Below are 20,010 nucleotides of genomic sequence, written 5' to 3'. Positions count from 1 at the left end.
TCTCAAAAGTTGGGGGTCGTCTTATACGCCGGGTGGAGAATCTGCGGTCGAGTATATCTCAAACTCTATATTTTAACTGGAAAAGTTGGGGGCCGTCTTATACGCCCAGTCGTCTTATACGTCGGAAAATACGGTAGGCAAAATTGAAAGAGAAGTGCAAGACCCACCTTCCCTTTCCGCCACTCCAACATTTGGGAGCTTGAACTTTTCCATCAGTATCCTCACTTGTTCCTGGTGCCTCAAAGGATGTGGTGATGGAGGCGGAACCCCATCTTTTGTAACAGTAGGTAACAACCATAAATCCCCCCCAAAAAATATGCTTTATTTTTTCATGTGATTTTTGTGCTCTGAGTGTTTTTGGGGGCTGGGAATTTAAATCTCTAATAGGAAATTGTTTTTAAATTCCAACTAAAAACTTCTTTTGGGTGTCCAGTGCAGTGACCCCAGTGGCTTTAGGGTGAACAGGCCTATGTTCTCTATCATCAGTTAACCTTTCTGATGCAGGGAGCAGGCGACACCCCGACTTGGATTTTGAAAAATTGATGCTGTAGTACTGAAATAAAGTTAAGCTACAACAGATTATTGAAAAAGACATTTTTGGAGTTCCCGACAAATTTGCCTTAGAATTTTATAAAAGGTATATAAAAAGGGAGCATTCTTATGTTGAATACAAACTTGGGCCAGGGAGGAGCTTTTGTCCTGGGTATTGTGATTGAGCTGCCATGCAGAGACACTGTGGTGCACAGCTGCATAGGAAAGTGAGGAGATTTTTAAGCTAAGCATATATTTAGGTGCAAGCACTGTGTAGGTTTGTTGGCTAATCTCTAGTATTGTATTGTTCATGTTCTTCAACATATCAGAGGAATTCACTTCACAGTAAAGTGATACAGAGGCTTCTCTGTGGAGGCACCCCAACTGCTTGTGGAAGTATGTTTGTCACCCACAATGACACTTGCAGGCATCAACTGACGATTCATTTGTTCACCTGGACTTTTGGAATGTGAATGGGATCTGGAATCCAGTGTTAGTAATTTTTGTCTGTGTTATGTATTACCTATTTTTTGGTATGAAGTTTTGCAGTTGGTTGCATTTTATAACACTATATATTTCTATTTTTAATGAACCATGGGTTATTATGAATGAACCACTGTGTCTGAGTGAATCACTTCCACTTTGTTCCTCCCCACTTGTCATGAGATGTAATCCTAAACCAAGTAACATGGTTTGTTTCTCCATGGCATGAGTGGGGAGGGGGGAAATGGGTTCAATAACCTGTTGCACAGTAGATGATGGTTTATAGTAGCTTATGATGTGGAGCAACGAGTAGTATCACAAAATCCTATTGGTTTGTTGTTGTTCAGTCGTGTCCGACTCTTCGTGACCCCATGGACCAGAGCACGCCAGGCACGCCTATCCTTCACTGCCTCCCGCAGTTTGGCCAAACTCATGTTAGTAGCTTCGAAACTCATGTTAGTAGCTTGGTTTAACCTTCCCTTATTACTCTTAAAAATTGTTTTAAACTTGCTTCAATTAAAAAGTAAGGAATAGACTCAAGAACCAGGATCAAAGTACCATTTTCTTACCTGAACATTTTACAGTAGTCTTTCTCTAAAAGTGCTTTACAGAGGCTTCAAATTATTTTATTCTAATGGTTTACGTTGGGCCCCCCCCCCCCGGGAGGCGGACTTGATTGTTTAAATTTTGATAATCACTAAATGACTTGAAAAATTAGGATTCCAGAGGCTAACAATGTTTTCAACCCCTGTCAATTATTTTTAACATTAAAAGTCAGCAGATGGAGCCAAAGACTTGTAGAAAAATTACTGGTGCTGAATATATATTAAATTGCAAAGTACTTTCCTTTCTGCTAAGTGCTTGTGCAACAGCTCCAGTGCAGCAACTTCAAAAAATTGGGGGGCGGGGCGGATCTCAGTAACTCTTTCAAACATCCCGAACTCGCGTTACAGAACATACCAGTATACAGAAATCCACTGTGTCAATTAGTCCTTCGAGATCCTAGCAAATTGGCAAGGAATAAAGTTGCAGCTGAAGATGTTTTTTCCAACCGACTTAAAAAAATAACTTCACTAATGATTTATATTAGAAACAAATTCTATAGCGAGATTAAAAATAATTTATAGTTTTGCATAACATACCTCATAGGTATCAGCTGGGTGTCTGTGTGAGTTCACTGCCAGTTGCCATTATGACATCAGTTCATGACAGAGAGCAGAAAAGTGTTATTCACTCTTTTTATCCTTATGAGATAGATACTCTGCAACACTGGAGTAATGCAGCTTCTTTAGGACATTTGAGGACCCCCATTCCCATCACAGTCAAGAGGGAAAGCATAGCTATTAAGGACCAGGAAACCAATTGGCTCTTAATCGGTGAAAAACTTCATAGAAATTTATTACTGACTTAGGGCTCGTCCACACTTCGCTTGTTCTGCGCCTAGGAAGCATGGGTCCAAGAAGTTTTCTGCTTGTCCCATGCTTTCTTGACATGGATCCAAGTGGTTTTCCATTTGCCCTGCTGCTTTCCCTAGGAAAACTTGCTTCTTACTGCTGAATAGGACCAAATGTAAATCTGCAGAAAAGCCGTTTGCTCTGATTCAGTGATAAAGAGAGGATTTCCCCAGGGGAAGGGTCAAGCAGAAGTGCAGACGAGCCCTTAGTGGGTGTTAATAGTTACCTGGTAATCACAGATCAACTGAAACAAAATCCTTTGATTTTTGCACTCTGGCATTACACTTTACTATAACATGTGAAAGAACAACCAAAATATGCCTATGTTGGCTGGTCACATCCCTTGCATCCATTCAGTGTTTACTAACTTCCTTTGGATTTTTAAATAGTAGCAAGTAATGAAACGGCGTTTCCGTGCACTGCTCTGGTTTGCCAGAAGTGGCTTAGTCATGCTGGCCACATGACTGTACGCCGGCTCCCTCAGCCAATAAAGCGAGATGAGCACCGCAACCCCGGAGTCATCCGTGACTGGACCTAATGGTCAGGGGTCCCTTTACCTTTACCTTTAATGCAACACAGCAAACAAAGTCGATGGAGCACGCTTTTGCATATGGGGTTTTTAACATTTTCAAGATGAAAAATGATCTCTGTTGCTTTTGGCATTCCCTTTGGTTTTATACTGCGTGGACTGGACAGAGAATGTTTGAGTAACATTACACAGTTCTATTCTGCCTGAAGCAAGGAAATTTGGATTTTTTAATGGCTCTTTGTAGCTACATCTTTTTTAAGCTGATTTTTTTAGCCCATCTCCTGTTCAGGGACTTGGAAGCATATACTGTAACAATAACTTTAAAATGTGTGCACGTGTGAAACCTGCATTTTCCAAGGTTGTTCCTGGCTATTTCCCCAAATGCCTCTTCCCCAAATCCAAGTTTGATTCACGTGTGAGAAGAGGCAATGGAATGTGCAAAGATCAACATTCTGTCCCATACATTTATTGTTTTGGCCTGATTTCCTCTTCACCTGCACAATTAATAGTGTGGGAACCAATTCTGTACGCTGCAATCCCATTTAAATAATGAGAGCACATGAGTGGGTCAAATGGATTGATCTTTCCCATTCATACCCCCGTAAAGAAGTTGCCAATTTTTTTAAAAAAAGAAGATGCTCCTGTGATTGCTACTGCCTAGGTGGTTGCATTTTATACATTTCCACCCACAAAGGTGTGGGGTTGTAATACAGAGTCAGCTCTCATGCTGCAGGCTGTATAGGAAAGGTGGGGTGGGTGGGCTGACTTTTGTGCTCTGGCCTCTATTATGTGATGAACTTTATGTACCAAGTCCTGACCTTTAGAAGCAAAACACCTTCTTTTTTCTAGTAATCAGTGTGTGGGCTGCACATGTACCAAATTTCAAACTTGTAAATGTTGTGGAAATACTTCAGTCATCTTGTGCTGCACACCATGACCCCTCATTCATAATTATATATTTCTTATTTTCTAGTAATTGGTGTGTTTAGGGCCCTGTGAAATCCTTTCCCCCCTCCTTAGTGTGTGGAAATGCATTAACTGTTCGCCAGGGTAATTTTTAGTCCCCAGTTTTGATGAAGAGACTATGCTCATTTTTCTAATAATCAGGACATCTTGGACTACACATGTTGCGAAAGTTCACGTCTCTCTCTTTCTCCCATGTGGAATTGCAAGTATGTCCATCATTAGAGATGATTTTGCAAATGGTTGAACCCTAATGTTCGGAGGCACATGACAACATGAAGCTCCCTTGTGTTGAATCAGATCACTGGCACATATATCCCATTACTATTTTATCCTGATTTCAAGCAGCAATCTTTCCCAGGTCTGCTTAAGCCATGTCCTCTACTACTGTTCTATAGCACAGGGATGGCTCTCCAGTTGTTGTTAGATTGCAAACCCCTTCATCCCTGACCATGGGACATGGTGAAGGTTTCCCAATATAGCTCAGTTCTTGGCAGTTGACAAATAGGGGGATAATCATTGTAGTGTGGTGTTTTTTCAAGGCAGATTTTATTGTTTGGCCTTAGACATATTGTGTAGACCTTCATGTTACTATGTAAAACCGGAAAATAAACACGTTTCTAGAGAAGAAATTCAGAAAATGGTTTGGATCCTAAGGTGCACTTGTTCTCACATAAGGTTGGCCTTCCCAATATCCGATTCTCCCTTCCTGCTCTGGCCCCTGCTTTGTTATCTGGAGGTTCCCTTGACCCTTAGAGTGGCTTTTTAGGTGTGCAAAGGGTATAATAAGGAGGATGGGCAGGTAATCTCAGTTCTGCAAATGAAGTTCCACTTCCGCTTCTCTGAGGGCAGAAATGTTTGCTCCTAAGAGTGAAGGCAGTGGCTTGTTTCCTGTTTTGTTTGGCCTAAGAGATGCTAGTATTTAGCAAAGTCTAATTACTCAGCATTATGCCACCCTCCCAGTTCACTGTCTGAAAAGGAAGATTGCAATCAGAATAATTCACCCTGTTGACTTATCACCAAAATAGTGTTGAGATGCCTGCATAAAGAAGGCCTCCAAAAGGTATCAAAAATCTAGGGGTGAAGAATGTGCTCTTGTGCCTCCCACCCTCCAAGTGGACAAGTTAGCACTGCTTTCTTTTGGACTTATGGCTACTTTGGACTACTCTTTGCTCTTTCGGCATACAGTGATTTTCATGCAGTATGCTTTTGTCATGTTCCTGAAAGTCCTGTTCCTTAGCTGGGAGGTCTCCACTGTTGCAGATCTATAGAGTAACCTTCATGGTAAATGTTACTATTTAATGACTTCATGTAACTCAGGTGTATATTGCTTCACCAGTGTTCATATCTGTCACCTCATGCTTTGTAGAAATCTGCATGGCCTGCAAATAGCAAGGGGCACTGCTAAACAAGATTTGCTCTAGAAATGATTATGAGATTTAAACTGTAATATACATTTTATATTAATAATTCTATAATTGATTTAAAAATGGTTGAATCTTAAAACAAAAAATGTTCCAAGGTTGTGGGGCAGCTCTCTTACTTACTAGGTTAAGGGCACATGTCTTTGTTAGATGGCCTGCCCAAAGATACTGATGCTAATGTGGCTGAGTTATGAGGTTAATTTTGTGCCTGTTAGCCATATGGAATTGATTGTCTGCACAAAACAGAAATACACACAATCCTAGCTTCAGTTATTCTGAAATGCTCTCTTGCTATAGCATAAAAAAGGAGGGAAGTGCTTTGAAATGGGAGGGTTGGAAACAGGCCACTGATTTATAGTATTTCAATATTAGCGACCTGTTGAGCCTCACATAATGATAAATTGCTGAAACAGGTTGACATGTAGTAGCCAAGCATTGTTATTTGCACCTGATGCACACTTTTAACACAGCTCCCCACCCCAAATGCCTCATAAATTTGAAAATATATAAATGGGATTTGATTAGTGTCGTTTAACTACTTTCACCTCCTTTTGTATAAGCTCCTTATATCTCTGGCTGAGTAATCTATCTTTATAGGCAGACATGGCAATATGCCGTGTACATATGTATGATTGTATATTCACTCATTCATATGTATGCATGTGTGTAGGGGAGCCAGTGGAAGCCATTCCATCAAGCTTCAGAGCAGGTGGAGACCAGGGAAGCAGGTTTTGCTGAGAGAGCAGGTGGCTTTACCTTTCTCTCAGTCTTTATCTAGCTGCACCCAGTACCATCAGGCTATCTAAGCTGTTTGCATCCCAGCAGGCCATTATAAGAATGATAACTTTAAGGCATGGGTCACCAATCTTTTTAGACTATTAGGCACATTTTGAGTTCTGGGAGAGCAAAACACAAAATGGCTGCCATGTGGAACATGACATGTTACAAAATTAAAGAGAGAACAACCCCCGGCAACCTTAAGCTTATCATGATAAGTCTGTTATGTCCTGCTGGTCTTGATTATGGAGGTCTTTGTCTCTCTCTCTCTCTCTCTCTCTCTCTCTCTCTCTCTCTCTCTCTCTCTCTTAAAAAAGAAGAAAGCTCAGAGTCTGGAACATCTGACCAGGGCCACTACTGGAAGGCTTCATGGGCACTAGGTTGGGAGCCCATTACTTTAAGTAATGGTACCTGAATTTACTTTTTTTCATCCTCCCAATCAGAATAAAATTGGGAGGGTTTATGCCATTTAGACTGAAAGCCAGAGGTCAAGGACAGCTTTTTAAAATGGATATGTAAGCCACTCAGGGAGGATTTTCAACTGAAGATGGAGGTAAAATTATTTAAATAAAGTATAATTATGTATGAGTGACGAAAATGCTTTGCCCCCTTGAGTGGCTGTAGCAACCCAGCTGGATGGTCAGTGTATAAGTTGTTGTTGTTGTTGTTGTTGTTGTTGTTGTTGTTGTTGTTTAGGCTCTGTTCTTTATCCATGCATCCAGTGTCAGCTCTTTTAGGCACTCTGGAGATGGCAGACCAGAGGTGGTCGCTCTCTTTCCCAGCAAACAGTGGTGACCAACCTACTGAGAAGCTAGTGTAGCGAGTTGCTTCTGCCTTGGGCCTATCTCATTTCCTTATACATGTTCTGGGGCCTGTAAATCCTTTCAGTGTCACTGTCCCCTACTGTCCATTGGGATCTCAGTATCCCTGATTATTATCCCTTGCTTGCTCATTGCTCCTGCTGCTCAGTCTGCTGCCACACTGTTGATTCCTCTTGCTTGTGCATCGAAAATACCCACAGAAATTAGTAACTCTGGCACAGGTAGTTCTGGAGAGAGCATATAACATAAGGAGATTGTCCCTCAAGTACTCTCTTTTGCTATTCGAGAGGAGGGCATTGATTCTTCTGATCCAAAGTTGCTGCTAATTGGCTTCAGTAAATTTCACGAGATAGGGATACCCAATAGAGATGCAGGGTGGGGGGGAATTTGCATAAGCATCCTCAAGCATGATCCACTATTCTTGCCTCAGGAGAATGAGCTTGTAGTTTAGGCCTGCCCCCACTCCCTGGACACCTAGGTAAAATTTTTCCCTGCCTTTGTTGCCAAGTGACCTCGTTAAGAATGCTGAAGTTAAAAACAACAACACCAGAGCTGCAAAAATGTAAATGGAAGAATTAGTGTTTTTTTCCTGATGATAGCTTAAAGGTTTAGGCATGCAGGTGATATATTAAAAGATAATTCTTTAGAGCTAAGCATCTAGCATTTAAATGTTGCTGCAGTAACAGGGACAGAATGTAATAAGGAGGCTGAACTGTTTATTTTACTATTCAGGCTAATTTTAAACTTGGACAGCTTTTATTCTGCAAGTTTAATGAGTCTCCATGTTTATTATGTATATGTATAATACAGTCTTATGTACAAAGAAACCTCAATGCTGATTCAAGACAAAATATCATAGCAGGTCTACTTCGGTGAGATGAGAAAAAGCCTTATGCAAACAAACAGGATTTTTTTTTTTTTTAAAAAAAAACCCAAGCAGTTTTCCATTGTTAGGTGAGCCTTTATTATCTAACAGGCTATATTGCACTGCTTTTAAGTGTAGGTGGCTAGGTGTGCAAATTCATACTTGAGTTGTCATAAAGTTTGGTCAACACCTCATGAACTTTTTATTTCAAGTTAATACCAGCTACTGTGATCAATAAATGGACCTTTTACATATGTTAGTTACACCATAAGTGTTGGGTCAGGCAATAACAAGGGGGTAGCCTGAGGTCTAAATGGTTAGAATATTATTTGGTGGAATTCCATGGTTCAGATATAGGAACAACAAAAGCTGCCTAAGAACATACAAACAGCCTGCTCTATCTGGCCAATGGCCCATCTAGTCCAGCATCCTGTTCTTGCAGTGACAAAGGAGCAGAGCATGAGCTAGGGTTGCCATATTTCAAAAAGTAAAAACCAGAGCATAATCATCAGGGTAAGGTAGAGGACCCCTGGTTCCAGTCGAATGCTCATCTCTACTTTCAGGCCAAGGGAGCCGGCGTTTGCCCTCAGACAGCTTTTCCAGGTCATGTGATTAAACCACTTCTGGCGCAACGGAACACTGTGACAGAAGCCAGAGCGCATGGAAACGCTGTTTATCTTCCCGCCACAGTAATACCTATGTATCTACTTGCACTGGTATGCTTTCGAACTGCTGCCTAATACTGAATCAGGTCCTTTGGCCCATCTAGCTCAGTATTGTCTACTACACTGACTGGAAGCGGCCCTCCAAGGTTTCCCAACCTTAGGGATTGATCCAAGGCAGATGCTGTAGCACCCCTCTCTGAATACTGGTTATACTATAGTTTCTTGGGTTACAGTTTTATTTTATGACTAGGCCACCAACCAGTCCCTCTTTGCTCAGGCTTATAGTTATAAATCAAGGGGAGAATATAACAGGAAAGGGAAGTGCTTGGTATATGGAAGCCTCTGCCAACCTATTCTAGGACCTTCTTGGTGTTCCATGGTGGCTTTCATTTTCTTGCTGCATTTTTAAAAATTCAAATTGATATACATTCAGTGGGTCTGCATTTTTTTTATTGCATGACACAAAGGGAGAAATACTATTAATTTGGTTAAAGGATATCTTCCCTTCTGTCACATTGTAATTAAAAGCAAAACACCCATCAGCAGGAGAGAATCTTTTGGTTAATAGGCGTTCATAATATTTCAGTGCAAAATTAGTGGTTCCTCCCGCCCCTAGGAGCTGCATTTAATTCCTATCATTCTGTCTTGGGTTCAGAATGGAATATTTCTTTTGAGAGAGATTTAATTAGTGGTATGATGAGAAACCCAAGCAAAGGTTTTGTTTTGAGGTGGAGCAGATGAAGTCTAGAGAGCTTGCCAATTTCCCCATCTTCATTGCTATGAAAAAGGTAAACAGACAGCAATATACTTCCTTATAGGTTAGTGTCTTTTTACTTTACGTCCCCATTGCCAGTGTTAGGGAGTAGTTCATTTAATCTCTTTTGAAGAAAAGGTTAAATTTATATGCTAAGATCAGACCTTCCATATAACTCATACAACTCATCCTGTTAAATGTTTTAATATATGGCACCACTGTTTCATTAAACAACATCCAGGAATAATTAGTTCAGCAACGGTGCCTTGGAACAAAAGCCCTTGATTTAGTTTAACTTTATAAGTTAGGATTCTTTTGATCTGCAAGAACACATCTGGGCTCTTTAAGAAAGTAGAAAGAAAAATATTAAATGTTTATTAAGACTGCTGGTGAGGGTTTTTGAATGACAGTAACCCTTTGGTACCAGGATGTTATTTGAAGACAAAAAGGAGGGCAAATTCTATATATTATGCAAGTCATGACATGCTGTTTCATTATGGTAAATACTTTTTTATTACTGAATTAATATTTTGGATTGAAGCTTTTACTTTCCTATTTTCTACCTTTTCTTAACAGGCTTTTTGGGGGGGGGTTATGCGTATTCGTTTTCTTTTAGTATTTCCCCCCCAGGTGAGCATATTTGTATAAAGTTAACCATGATGTATCTGTCCTTCCTGCTTCATGTATGTCATTTATTTAGGCTTGCATGGTAACATTTATATCATTACTACTTTATAAGCAGCCATGAATGCTACATCTTTCCCCTTTAATTGCTCAGATGTTGGATTTAAAACAACAACAATTCTCTATCATTTCTTTCCAGAATTTCAAAATGGCAAATTCACAGCCATTTTGTGAATCTGATGCCTAGGATCAAAGCTTACTTGTTTCTTTCAAAAGTTAACTGCTAGTATTTTATACTTTGGAAGAGAATAGCATATAGTGTTTTTGGTTTTGTTATTATAATTTGGCTAATTTTAAGATTACCTCATCTAACAACTGACTTGACCTTTTTTGGCTAAAGGTTTAAGAACCCGCTTAAGAATGGGTCCTGTGTTCCATTCACGGCATATCAAAAAACAGTTGATATGTCATTTCATATATTAATCACTGCTATATTTAAAAGTTATCAACATCTGCATCTGCTTAATTTGTCATTCTTTTTATAGCTAAAGCTCACAGTTTTCTATTTTATTAAATTTCAAGGAAAAATTGCCAATGGTAAATATAAAAAATTGATACCACTTACAAAACCAACAAAACTCCTTTAGAATTGCTTGTCTTTAGTCCTTTCTTTCCATTGACTCTTTTTAATGGGGTATAGCTCAGTTTTTAATCCTGATGTCGCAAATGAGGAAAGGCAGAGTTTCGTTTATGAGAAAGAAATGAGTACAAGAAAACTGTATCTCTTGCTGCCCCCATACTTCTCCAGTAGAAGTGAAAACACCTAGTAATATTATTTTTCAGTATTGATTTTATTTTAAATGCTGTTTTTTTGTTCTCTGTATATCTTTGTAGGGGGTCAGTGTTTGCAAGCATTGTTATTTTATTTTTAATTGATCCTTTAACTGCAAGGTTATGAACTAATTGTGACCTCTACACTCCACTCTTAATTGCTTTTGACCTATTCTGTTAAGTAAAAAGAAATAACCTAACAGAAGGGTAACCGGATCACTGCTGCCACACCAAGGAAACAGGCAAGCGTTGGGATGCTCTTTAATCTCTCTATCCACACAGCTCTCATTTTAATTTGCAAAATTGAACCCAGATCGAGAGCAGTAAAGCCTGAATACGGTAAATATTCATGCCTCAGTGATCTAGAGTAGCTCCATTACATTTCAGAGATTGGGAGAATTACCTTTTGGATTATGTATATTCATGGGCTGATTTTTATTTGAGATATAATATTACTCACATTGGGCTACATGTCACACATTCTACCAAAACCAGCCTCCTGACAAAGCTCCAAATGTTGCTTACACATAAAAAGTTTTACTTCTCTAGCCTATAGTTTCCCTTCTTTAATGCTTTTCAGCAACTAGTAATAAACAAAAATACCCTGTTTTGGGGTGGGGGGGGGGGAATTCACCCTCTGGAAGGTCTTCTCTATAAACCTTTCAGCCCTCTGTTTACTCTGATGTAGTATTTTGTGGACCACTTTGAAGTCTCTGGATGAAAGTGTTCCTATTGTTCTAAACCCAAGTCTAGAGTTAAAACAGAAGAATTCGGTTTGTTTCATTGGAAGAATGAATTTTCCCACATGTAATTTTACAACCTGGTTTTTCCCTTGTGTATGGGTGAGGTCGTTAGGAAGAAACAGAAATATGTGGCTTGAAAGCAGTTTTGATAACTTAAGGTTTACTTGATATTAAATGTTAATCTTATTTATAATGCATACACTATAGAAGAACAGATTGAATTTCCCCTTTTCTGCATCTGCTTGGTGAAATGCTAACTTAGTATATACATTGACATTGATGGACATGGCTCATTAGATATTTTAGTCAGCATGTTCTGTCAAAAGAGGTGGGATTTTCCACATATGTGCATATATTTGTGGCTCTAAAGATGTTCTTCTCAACATTTTACCATTTTCCTTGTATATAGCAATAGGTACCGGTACATATAAACAATATACACTTGGTCTAAAGTAGGAGGAAAAATAGCCAGCCTGTATGCTGCTGTGTGGTCCATCAGTTATCCCACTTCTGACACAGTTGTGGACAGCGAGGGCACGATCAAAGAAGTAGAACTCCCTCAGCTATTTGATGTGAGGGGATTATACTGACAGTCATGTAGTGATTCACTGAAGAATATCAGAACCTTTCAACCTTCATGTTTCCCAACTGACTGCAAAGGCAGATGTTTCTTGGTTCAAACTAAATCATGATTATGATTACTGCTCGAAATTGTTCAACTTTTTGAGGACTCAACAGATGCTGTTTTTGTTTTGTTGAGGTATTGCTTTTTCTATAGTATTTTTATTGTCCTGTTATATGAATTTCTGAATCGACATTCCGGTACAAGTTTTCATCAAATTTAGTTGTGGGAAGCATTACCACCAATGACTATTGTGTTCATTTTTCTCAAAAACAATTCGAATCTAGTTACCGGTACTTGCAAATGTGGGAAATTTCATGTTGGGTACATACTTCGTCTAGGAATTAATTATCAGAGATGCTGTGATCAAGCCTTTCAGGTATGATTAAATGAAGTTTTTAATGTGTAATATTTTTGTATCTGATTTTTGTTGGAAGCCGCCCAGAGTGGCTGGGGAAATCCAGCCAGATGGGCGGGGTACAAATAATAATAATAATAATAATAATAATAATAATAATAATTATTATTATTAGATCACAAAAGCACATGCCATAAGGGGGGAAAATCTTTATTTCAAATATATACTCATTGGGTCTGAACTTGCGGTGACTGACCAGGAATGAGGCCTTAGGGTCATAATGGTTAACTTATTTGTTGTACCCATCTCTGATATTTCTTCTTGAAACCAGGATCTTGAATTATTGGCTCCAGGATGCCAATGCAGCTTGTGTAGAGATCAAACTCTTCTCACACAGCAGATGTTGCTTGTTTGAGGGACAATAAGCAAAGAAGGAACTTCAAAGGATTCTAGTTTAATATTTACGTCTTTCTCATTAATCATATGTCCCCCTTCTTCTCGTGCGTGGTTTCCCCAAACTGCCTCTCTGGCTCATGACAATTTGCACCATAATGGGTGACATTTTCTTTGGGAAAATGAAGTTTCTCATTTTTTCTCTACCTTAGGGCTTCTTGTTGAAAATTTAGCTCCATGTCCTCATTCTCCAATACATCATCTCCCGCTGAGGCCCTCAGAATGGATGTGCACCCATCATCGCCAAACTATCAAGCAGCTATGCTTTTCTGAGAGGGTGGGCTTTTGTGTGGTATCCATTAGAGATCTTGTGCCCTCCATTATGTGGAGAAATAGCTGGGGTGAGGGTCAGTTTCCCGAAAACCTGAGTCTGACCAAGCACAAGTTTCCACTTTGGTTGGATGACTAATATGTGGCAGAAAATGCTTCCCACTTCAGGGCAGCCCAGAGTGCTGCTCAGTGTCATCTTCATACAGTATGAAAGAAGCGTGTTATACATCTTTTAAAAATAATTTTTATTACAATTTTTGAACATAAAATACAGTAATAGCTAAGCTAAAAAAGTAAAAGTAAATGCAAAGCCCTCTATCACAATTGTATCATACACCTTAATCCATGCATGAAAAAAGGAACCCTTCCTGGTCCCACCTAGGAGCTTCCCTCTCTTTTCCCAGCCTCTCACCCTGGGAGATTCTCTCTACCCTGCCTTTCACGGAGGGTCCTTCATCTCCCATCTTAGCACCTTCCTGTGTGTATCTTCATTAATCCAAAATAGGGAACTGAAAGAAGCATGATACATCTGTAACTCAAATAATTTGACATAATTCTCAGTTTGAAACAAGTGGTCATCCATCTCCTCTTGTTGAATAAGTGTCACCATACATATATGCCTTGAAGACAATGATATTTTGGGGAGGGTGAGATTCAGAGTCACTCCATCATGATGTACTTTGAACATGGCCTTTGGTATGAACATGATATCCTCTGCCAATAAGCCTTTTGTGCTGTGCCAAGTCCTTCTCCTACTCATCTAGTGAAACAGGAAAGAGAGAGGGGGATATATATGTGCTGAAACATCTGGAATGCCTAGTTGTTTGTATAAAACAGGCATGGTATCTTTTTTGGCTTTGGTACTTTGGTTGTGATTTTCCCAGAATCCTCCAGAGTAGTGGAAAGGTTCAATCTTAAACTTAAGATGTAACATCCTACTAAGATGTATGGCACACTTGATGCATCTCTCAGAGCTAATGCTTTGTGCTGTCACGAGAGTCAAGAAGATAATGCCATGCCAGTAACTCTCTTGTCAAATTTACAATCTTTTATTCATGACCATGAAAGCGGGATATTTTTTTTTTCAAACAGGAGGTCACATTTTGACTGAATTTTGTCTTTGGAGGCTGGTGCTCTGGAGATTTCCAGGGCAACGGAATGGATGGATATATATATATGGGGGGAGAGAGAGGGAGGGAGGGAGGGAGCGCGAGCTGGCATTAAACATACCTTTTATAGTGCATTAATGCTATATATCAATGCAAGATTGAATTAGTGATCTGAACGATGCTCAAGGGTGCTGATAGAACTCCCCACCCTTTCATGGAGAGTGTGTGCTGAAAAACAAAGCTCCAGTTCCATTTTTTGGCAGTGAGCAAAATAAAATAAAATTGGGCTGTATTTTCATTTCCCCCAAAATATGTGCACACCATTTTTCTGTCCTATGAGTATAATCTAACTCACTTAAATATAGGGCCATCCTCTCATTTTAATAGAGGTGGTATGTGCATTATGTTAATGCACCAATTAAAGTTAGCTAACATGTTTTAAACTGTTTGATTACTAACTACCTTAACTATGTGTTCCAATCTGCCTTTTATTTTATTTTTTTAATTTTCCATTTCATAATTTACTAGTTTGCTGAATTTGCTGTGATTCCAGTTATTATCAGAAGGGCTAGGTTGCCTTTATCTCTTTTGTATCAGTAAGATGCAGTGACAGCACTGGAGGTAGAAGGATGCTTGGGCTCTTATCTAAAAAAGCTAAGAGCTATGGCATATGGAGTACCGATAACTTAATGAAAGTTGGATAAATAAAGGAAAAGAAGCTTCATTGTATCAGGAGAAAAAGCCATTAGTGGAGTTTTTGTATGCTGTTTTCTATTAGTTAAACTGCTTTGAAAATCTTAGTGGGCTTTTCCTTTGGTCTTCAAATAACAGGTTCTTTTCTTATATTGAACACATTTGTTTATCTTAAGGGCCTGAACAGTTTGGGTGCTTTTAATTTATCTCTCCTTTTGCATTTTTTTATCTGTGTATGAACACATGGACTTCCCCAGTCCTTCTCCTCCTCCACCAAAGCCATTTCACAAGCCTCTACACCATACTTAGAAATATTAATGTGATCATCCAGATAAAAATATTGAACATTCTTTCCTGATTTATTTTCAGGCATTACAAGTTGCCACCCCTCTAGTTAAATATGAAGCTGCTTTAAGCAGATTTTTCAACATTGGGAAGTGTTTGTTTGTTGATGAGCTTGAAGTTGCTAGATGAAGTTCCATTTCTTTCTGCGTTACTGCCCAAAATGGATAAAATAGGTATGCCATTTTTATATTAAAAATAAAATTTTGGATGGCATGAAACAAAGAGCTCCAGTGGGGAGGCGAGAGTCTATGTTGAACCAAATCTGTGACATCTGTGTGCTTTTAGAAAGATCTGAAAACTCCTTTTATAAGGGAGGGCTCAGGCAAGACTGCTGAAGCATGGAAAAGAGAACGCTCACATTCTTTCCCACACTTTCAGGGACTTGTGAATCACCACTACAGCAATACTCATATTGGGAGCACAAGTTATCTCCTCACAGAGTGAGATGTGCACATTATTTCTTTGCATAAAACACTGTAAGCATCCAGAGAAGGAGCACCAATTGCTCACCCGCCCTCTATCTCCATTTCACGGTGTGTGTGTGTGTGTGTGTGTGTGTGCGCGCGCACATGCACGCATGACTGACAGAATTTGTAATATAGATGTATGAAATATCAGTCTATACAGAACCATTCTACAAAGAAAAATGAAGCAGAAGATTTTAGATTTCATGTGAGCAGCAATATCTTTCTTTAAAAACTAAGACAGCAGAGAGAGAACCTGTTAAGAACCTTTCTTTCTGATGTGCTGGTTTCCTACTTCCAGGGAGTAATGTGGAGAAGCATTAAAAATGTGATTGTTCTACATGCAGTGGTACATTCCATTCTACTGCTATTTGTAGACCCACCAACAATACTTCTTGGTGGAGCAGCAAGATTTGGTTTTCTTGATAGACTTTTGCTTTTGAATTTGTACCTGGTTGTTTTAAGTTCATCAACTAAATCATGAAGTAGAACCGTTTATTTCATGTCCATTGATTTCAGCAGAACTACTCTGATTAATGTTGGAAATAATCCTACATGCCCCACTTTATCCAAAGTTTGTGGCTTGCACACATATACATAGAGGTGATACAACAACAAAACTTCAAATTTGGAACTTGTTATCTGACTTTTAAATGTATTGAGTTATTTGACAGAAGTATCTCTCCAGAGTGACACAGCTGATAACCTGCAAGCTTTCTGAGAAAGGAAGAAGTGCTGTGTTGAGTTGTATTTAAACAATACATTGGTTCCACAATCTGAAACTGTATATTGAACGCACAAAGTTAATGTAACAATATTAAGACACTGAAGATCTTTCTGCATCTGTTCAGATGAGTGAAAGAGACAGTGGCAGGCACATGTGGCTAATGAATAAACTGGGGAAAATATCTTCTTAAAGGATAAATATAAGAACAAAAAGAAATGCAGTGAAAAAAGAAACCATATTAAACTGAACTGGTTTGCCCTCATCAAGCTGAACCAACGTTGATCTTTTTGAAAAGCCTATTTTAGTCTTTATTTTTCTAGCCTTAGAAGTTTCTGAAGAAGAATAACTGATACAACTCTAAGCTTATTAGCATCACTCCAGACTCCGTACTGTTTACATTTTTCTCATGTAACATGGATAAGAGAAAATGGACTTTATCCATAAACAGTGGGCATAGCCCTGACATCACTAGTTCATACTTGTGCTTATTGTTTTCAAATTGCTGAAAATTAGAGCTTGCTTTTCATAAATCTCACAGTTGCAAAAAATATTTTAGTGGAAGGATTTATGGAAGAGTACTGAAATATTAGGTCAGAAATATAAAGAACTGGAGTAAATGGGAATTTTATCTACAGAATGGAGAAAAAAAATCCCCTCATTTTCAGTGTCTTAAAGAGTATCATGTGTGTTTCTTAAATGCATGTGTGTTTCTTTATGCATGGTGTCAATGCACTGATGGTTATATTTCATTAAGTGAAAATATTAAGCGCAGTATCTATGACATGCTCATGCTTCTCATCATAAAATATAAGAGGAGCACTTTTTTATCAACAGAAAAGGAAGTGTAGTCCAGAGGTTGACAGCCTGCCCCCCCTTTATTTGTGCCCTCAGGCAGGAGCCTCAGACACTGAGCTTTGGTGTTTTTGTTTTTTAAAGTAAGTCTTTAGCCACCATCTCAAAAAACTTATGAAGCATATGTGCAGGTATCCTCTGAGAATTGGAAGGGCCTGTCGCCTTTTACTCCAGTAGGTTAGACAGCCAGCTTTCTGGCTTGCTTCTCAGTTTTCTTTCATGCTTTTTCTATCACTGGAAGGCATTTTTATTTTGGGGGGAAGCAGTGGCATTGTAAGGGGTCTCTATCCGCCCTTTTCTAGTCCTGCCTTTTTTCTAGCTGTGGTGTGCATTCTGATGGGGGAGAAGAAGAGGTGATGGGGATGCTTCTGCTTGCTCCCTGGGATATCTTCCCATTATTTCTTACATTTTTATTTTGAGGGAGGGCAGGGAGACAAAGGGGATGCCTCCCCGATTTGCCTTGAGGCTTGTCTCATTGCTTTTTCTTTCCCTTTATTAAAAAAATTATTTATATTTTATCACAGTAACATCCTCCAGGTATCTCAGTGTGGCACCCATGATTCTTTTCTTCCCCATTATAGCCTCACAACAATCTTCTGAGGGAGACAGAGTGACTTGGCCAAAATTGGCCACATAGTTTCATGGCTGAGTGGGAATCTAATCCTGTTCTCCCAGTTCAACCAGTCAGTTGATGCTCTGTTATATAGGAATACCAGTATTCTCAATTTTGTGTCAAGCTGCACCCTCATGGCAGCCATTTTGTGTCAAGCCATGCCCTCTTGTGGCAGCCATTTTGTGATTGGTGGCCATGACATCCTCTCAAAATTCCAAATGTGCCCCTGGACCCCAAAAGGTTGCTAACTACTGTCTAGTCTAATTTGGAGAACTGCAGCAAATGCATATAAGAGAATAAAAGGAAAGTAGAAAGAGAAGGACAGCATTATTATTATTTTTGTATTCTAAGATTGCTACTGTGTAGCTTAGTTGTACTTCTAAAAAATAAACCAGTGCCTTATTTATGCAGATACATAGCCTACTGATCTGCTAATTCCTTTCAGCTACTATAAAAGTTACCAAATTCAAAAGAATGATTCTTAGTATTATTTTCTAGTACAAAAGATAGACAAAGCTTTAAAAAGTAATCCTTAGAGGATGCATTCATTTAGATAATTTAGAGGGTAGATTTTTCTTGTAATTACTATGTATCTCTACTAAAGAACAGTGTTTTAATGTCTGGAAATAACTCTACTGAAGAGTGTGTTTTTGTTTTTTTCTAAAGACCCAGAAAAGTGGGTATAAATGTTTTTAATTAATAAAATGCTTTATTAATAAATAATGTGTATGAATATGACAATTTTTCTTATCCTTTGCTCCCATAAATAGGTGACAAAGAAGGTCAAGTCCATGCAGATGTTTCATACTCCAGTTAACTATGCCATGCAGGGTGACAGGGTAGGAATCTGTGTGACTCAGTTTGATCCAAAGCTGTTGGAAAGAGGTCTGATCTGTACACCTGAATCTCTCCAGACTATTCACGCTGCTATCATCTCTTTAAAGAAAATCCCATATTTCCGAGGCACTCTTCAGACCAAGGCAAAGTTTCATATCACAGTTGGCCATGAAACTGTTATGGGAAGAGTTATGTTCTTCAGCCCAGCTCCTAATGACTTCACCAAAGAACCCCTGGAGAATGATTTTGATTTTGGAAAAGAATATCTTTATCAGGAGGAATATCTTTCCAAAGACTCAAAGTCCTCAGAAGAAAACAAGGAGAATGACTGCACTGAAGAAAGACAGCTCCCAGAACAACAGTGGGCCTTACTTGAGTTTGAGAAGCCAGTTACCTGCCCTAAACTGTGTCTTGTGATTGGCTCAAAGCTGGATACCGATATTCACGCAAACACTTGCAGGTTGGCGTTCCATGGAGTGCTCCTCCAAGGGATGGAAGACAAAAATTATGCAGAGACATGTCTCCCAAAGCTTAAAGTTTACAAGCTGAAACATAAGGAAGGACAAGTGGAACGGGTAAGCTTGTGTGATTTAATTTGAGGATCACCTGAGATTACTGGGCTGTAGAAGAGTTAATATAATAAAGGAAAGTTAGAGGGGAACACAAGAGAAGGGGGGTTTGACGGCTGAAATGCTGGTATGCAATAGTAGGGAGAGCAGCAGAAACCTGGAGCCAATGACGTGGTAATAGGGAAAATACAACTGGAACTAAGATGACAGAGTCATGGTCTTTGTTGAAGCCTGTGGCAATTAAAAATAGGGCTGGAGGTTATCTGTTCATGAAATTTCTCCAGAAGCCTGGTGTTTGGGGTAGCCCAAGATAGCAGAGAGAATGTTGCTCACTCTGCTGCTAACACTTGACTTCCCTTTTGCCCTAATGTACGGTTTTCATACCAAGAGGAATCATGGAGACATGCTTATATAGGGCTGGTGATGTTAAATTGTTTTCACAAATTTTCATTTATTTCTGTTTAGTTTGGGGCTTACTATCTTGGGTTTTTTTTCTTTTTTAGAGAAAGCTGCAGCTTAATGTTTGGTCCCAGTTTGGGGGGGGGGGTTGCAGTGTGAACAAATGGGTGATGAAATCATTCATTGCTTTTAAGAAAAGTCCAGACTCTGGTTTAATAGAAATACTGATTCAGAT

General features: G+C 39.1%; 1 protein-coding gene across 2 annotated transcripts in view; it reads left to right on the top strand.

The window, feature by feature from the left end:
* The window catches only part of EEFSEC (eukaryotic elongation factor, selenocysteine-tRNA specific), a 164,466-nt gene that overhangs the window by 78,299 nt on the left and 66,157 nt on the right, over positions 1-20,010 (top strand). For both annotated transcript variants that reach the window (XM_033141034.1, XM_033141035.1), the window contains exon 6: positions 18,741-19,382. In XM_033141034.1, the coding sequence (XP_032996925.1) occupies positions 18,741-19,382 (642 nt within the window). The remainder of the gene's footprint in view (positions 1-18,740; positions 19,383-20,010) is intronic.

Source organism: Lacerta agilis, chromosome 2, assembly GCF_009819535.1.
Source record: "Lacerta agilis isolate rLacAgi1 chromosome 2, rLacAgi1.pri, whole genome shotgun sequence".
Lineage (NCBI taxonomy): Eukaryota > Metazoa > Chordata > Lepidosauria > Squamata > Lacertidae > Lacerta > Lacerta agilis.
The sequence above is the reverse complement of the archived record's forward strand: the minus strand, read 5'-3'. Positions and strand labels throughout refer to the sequence as shown.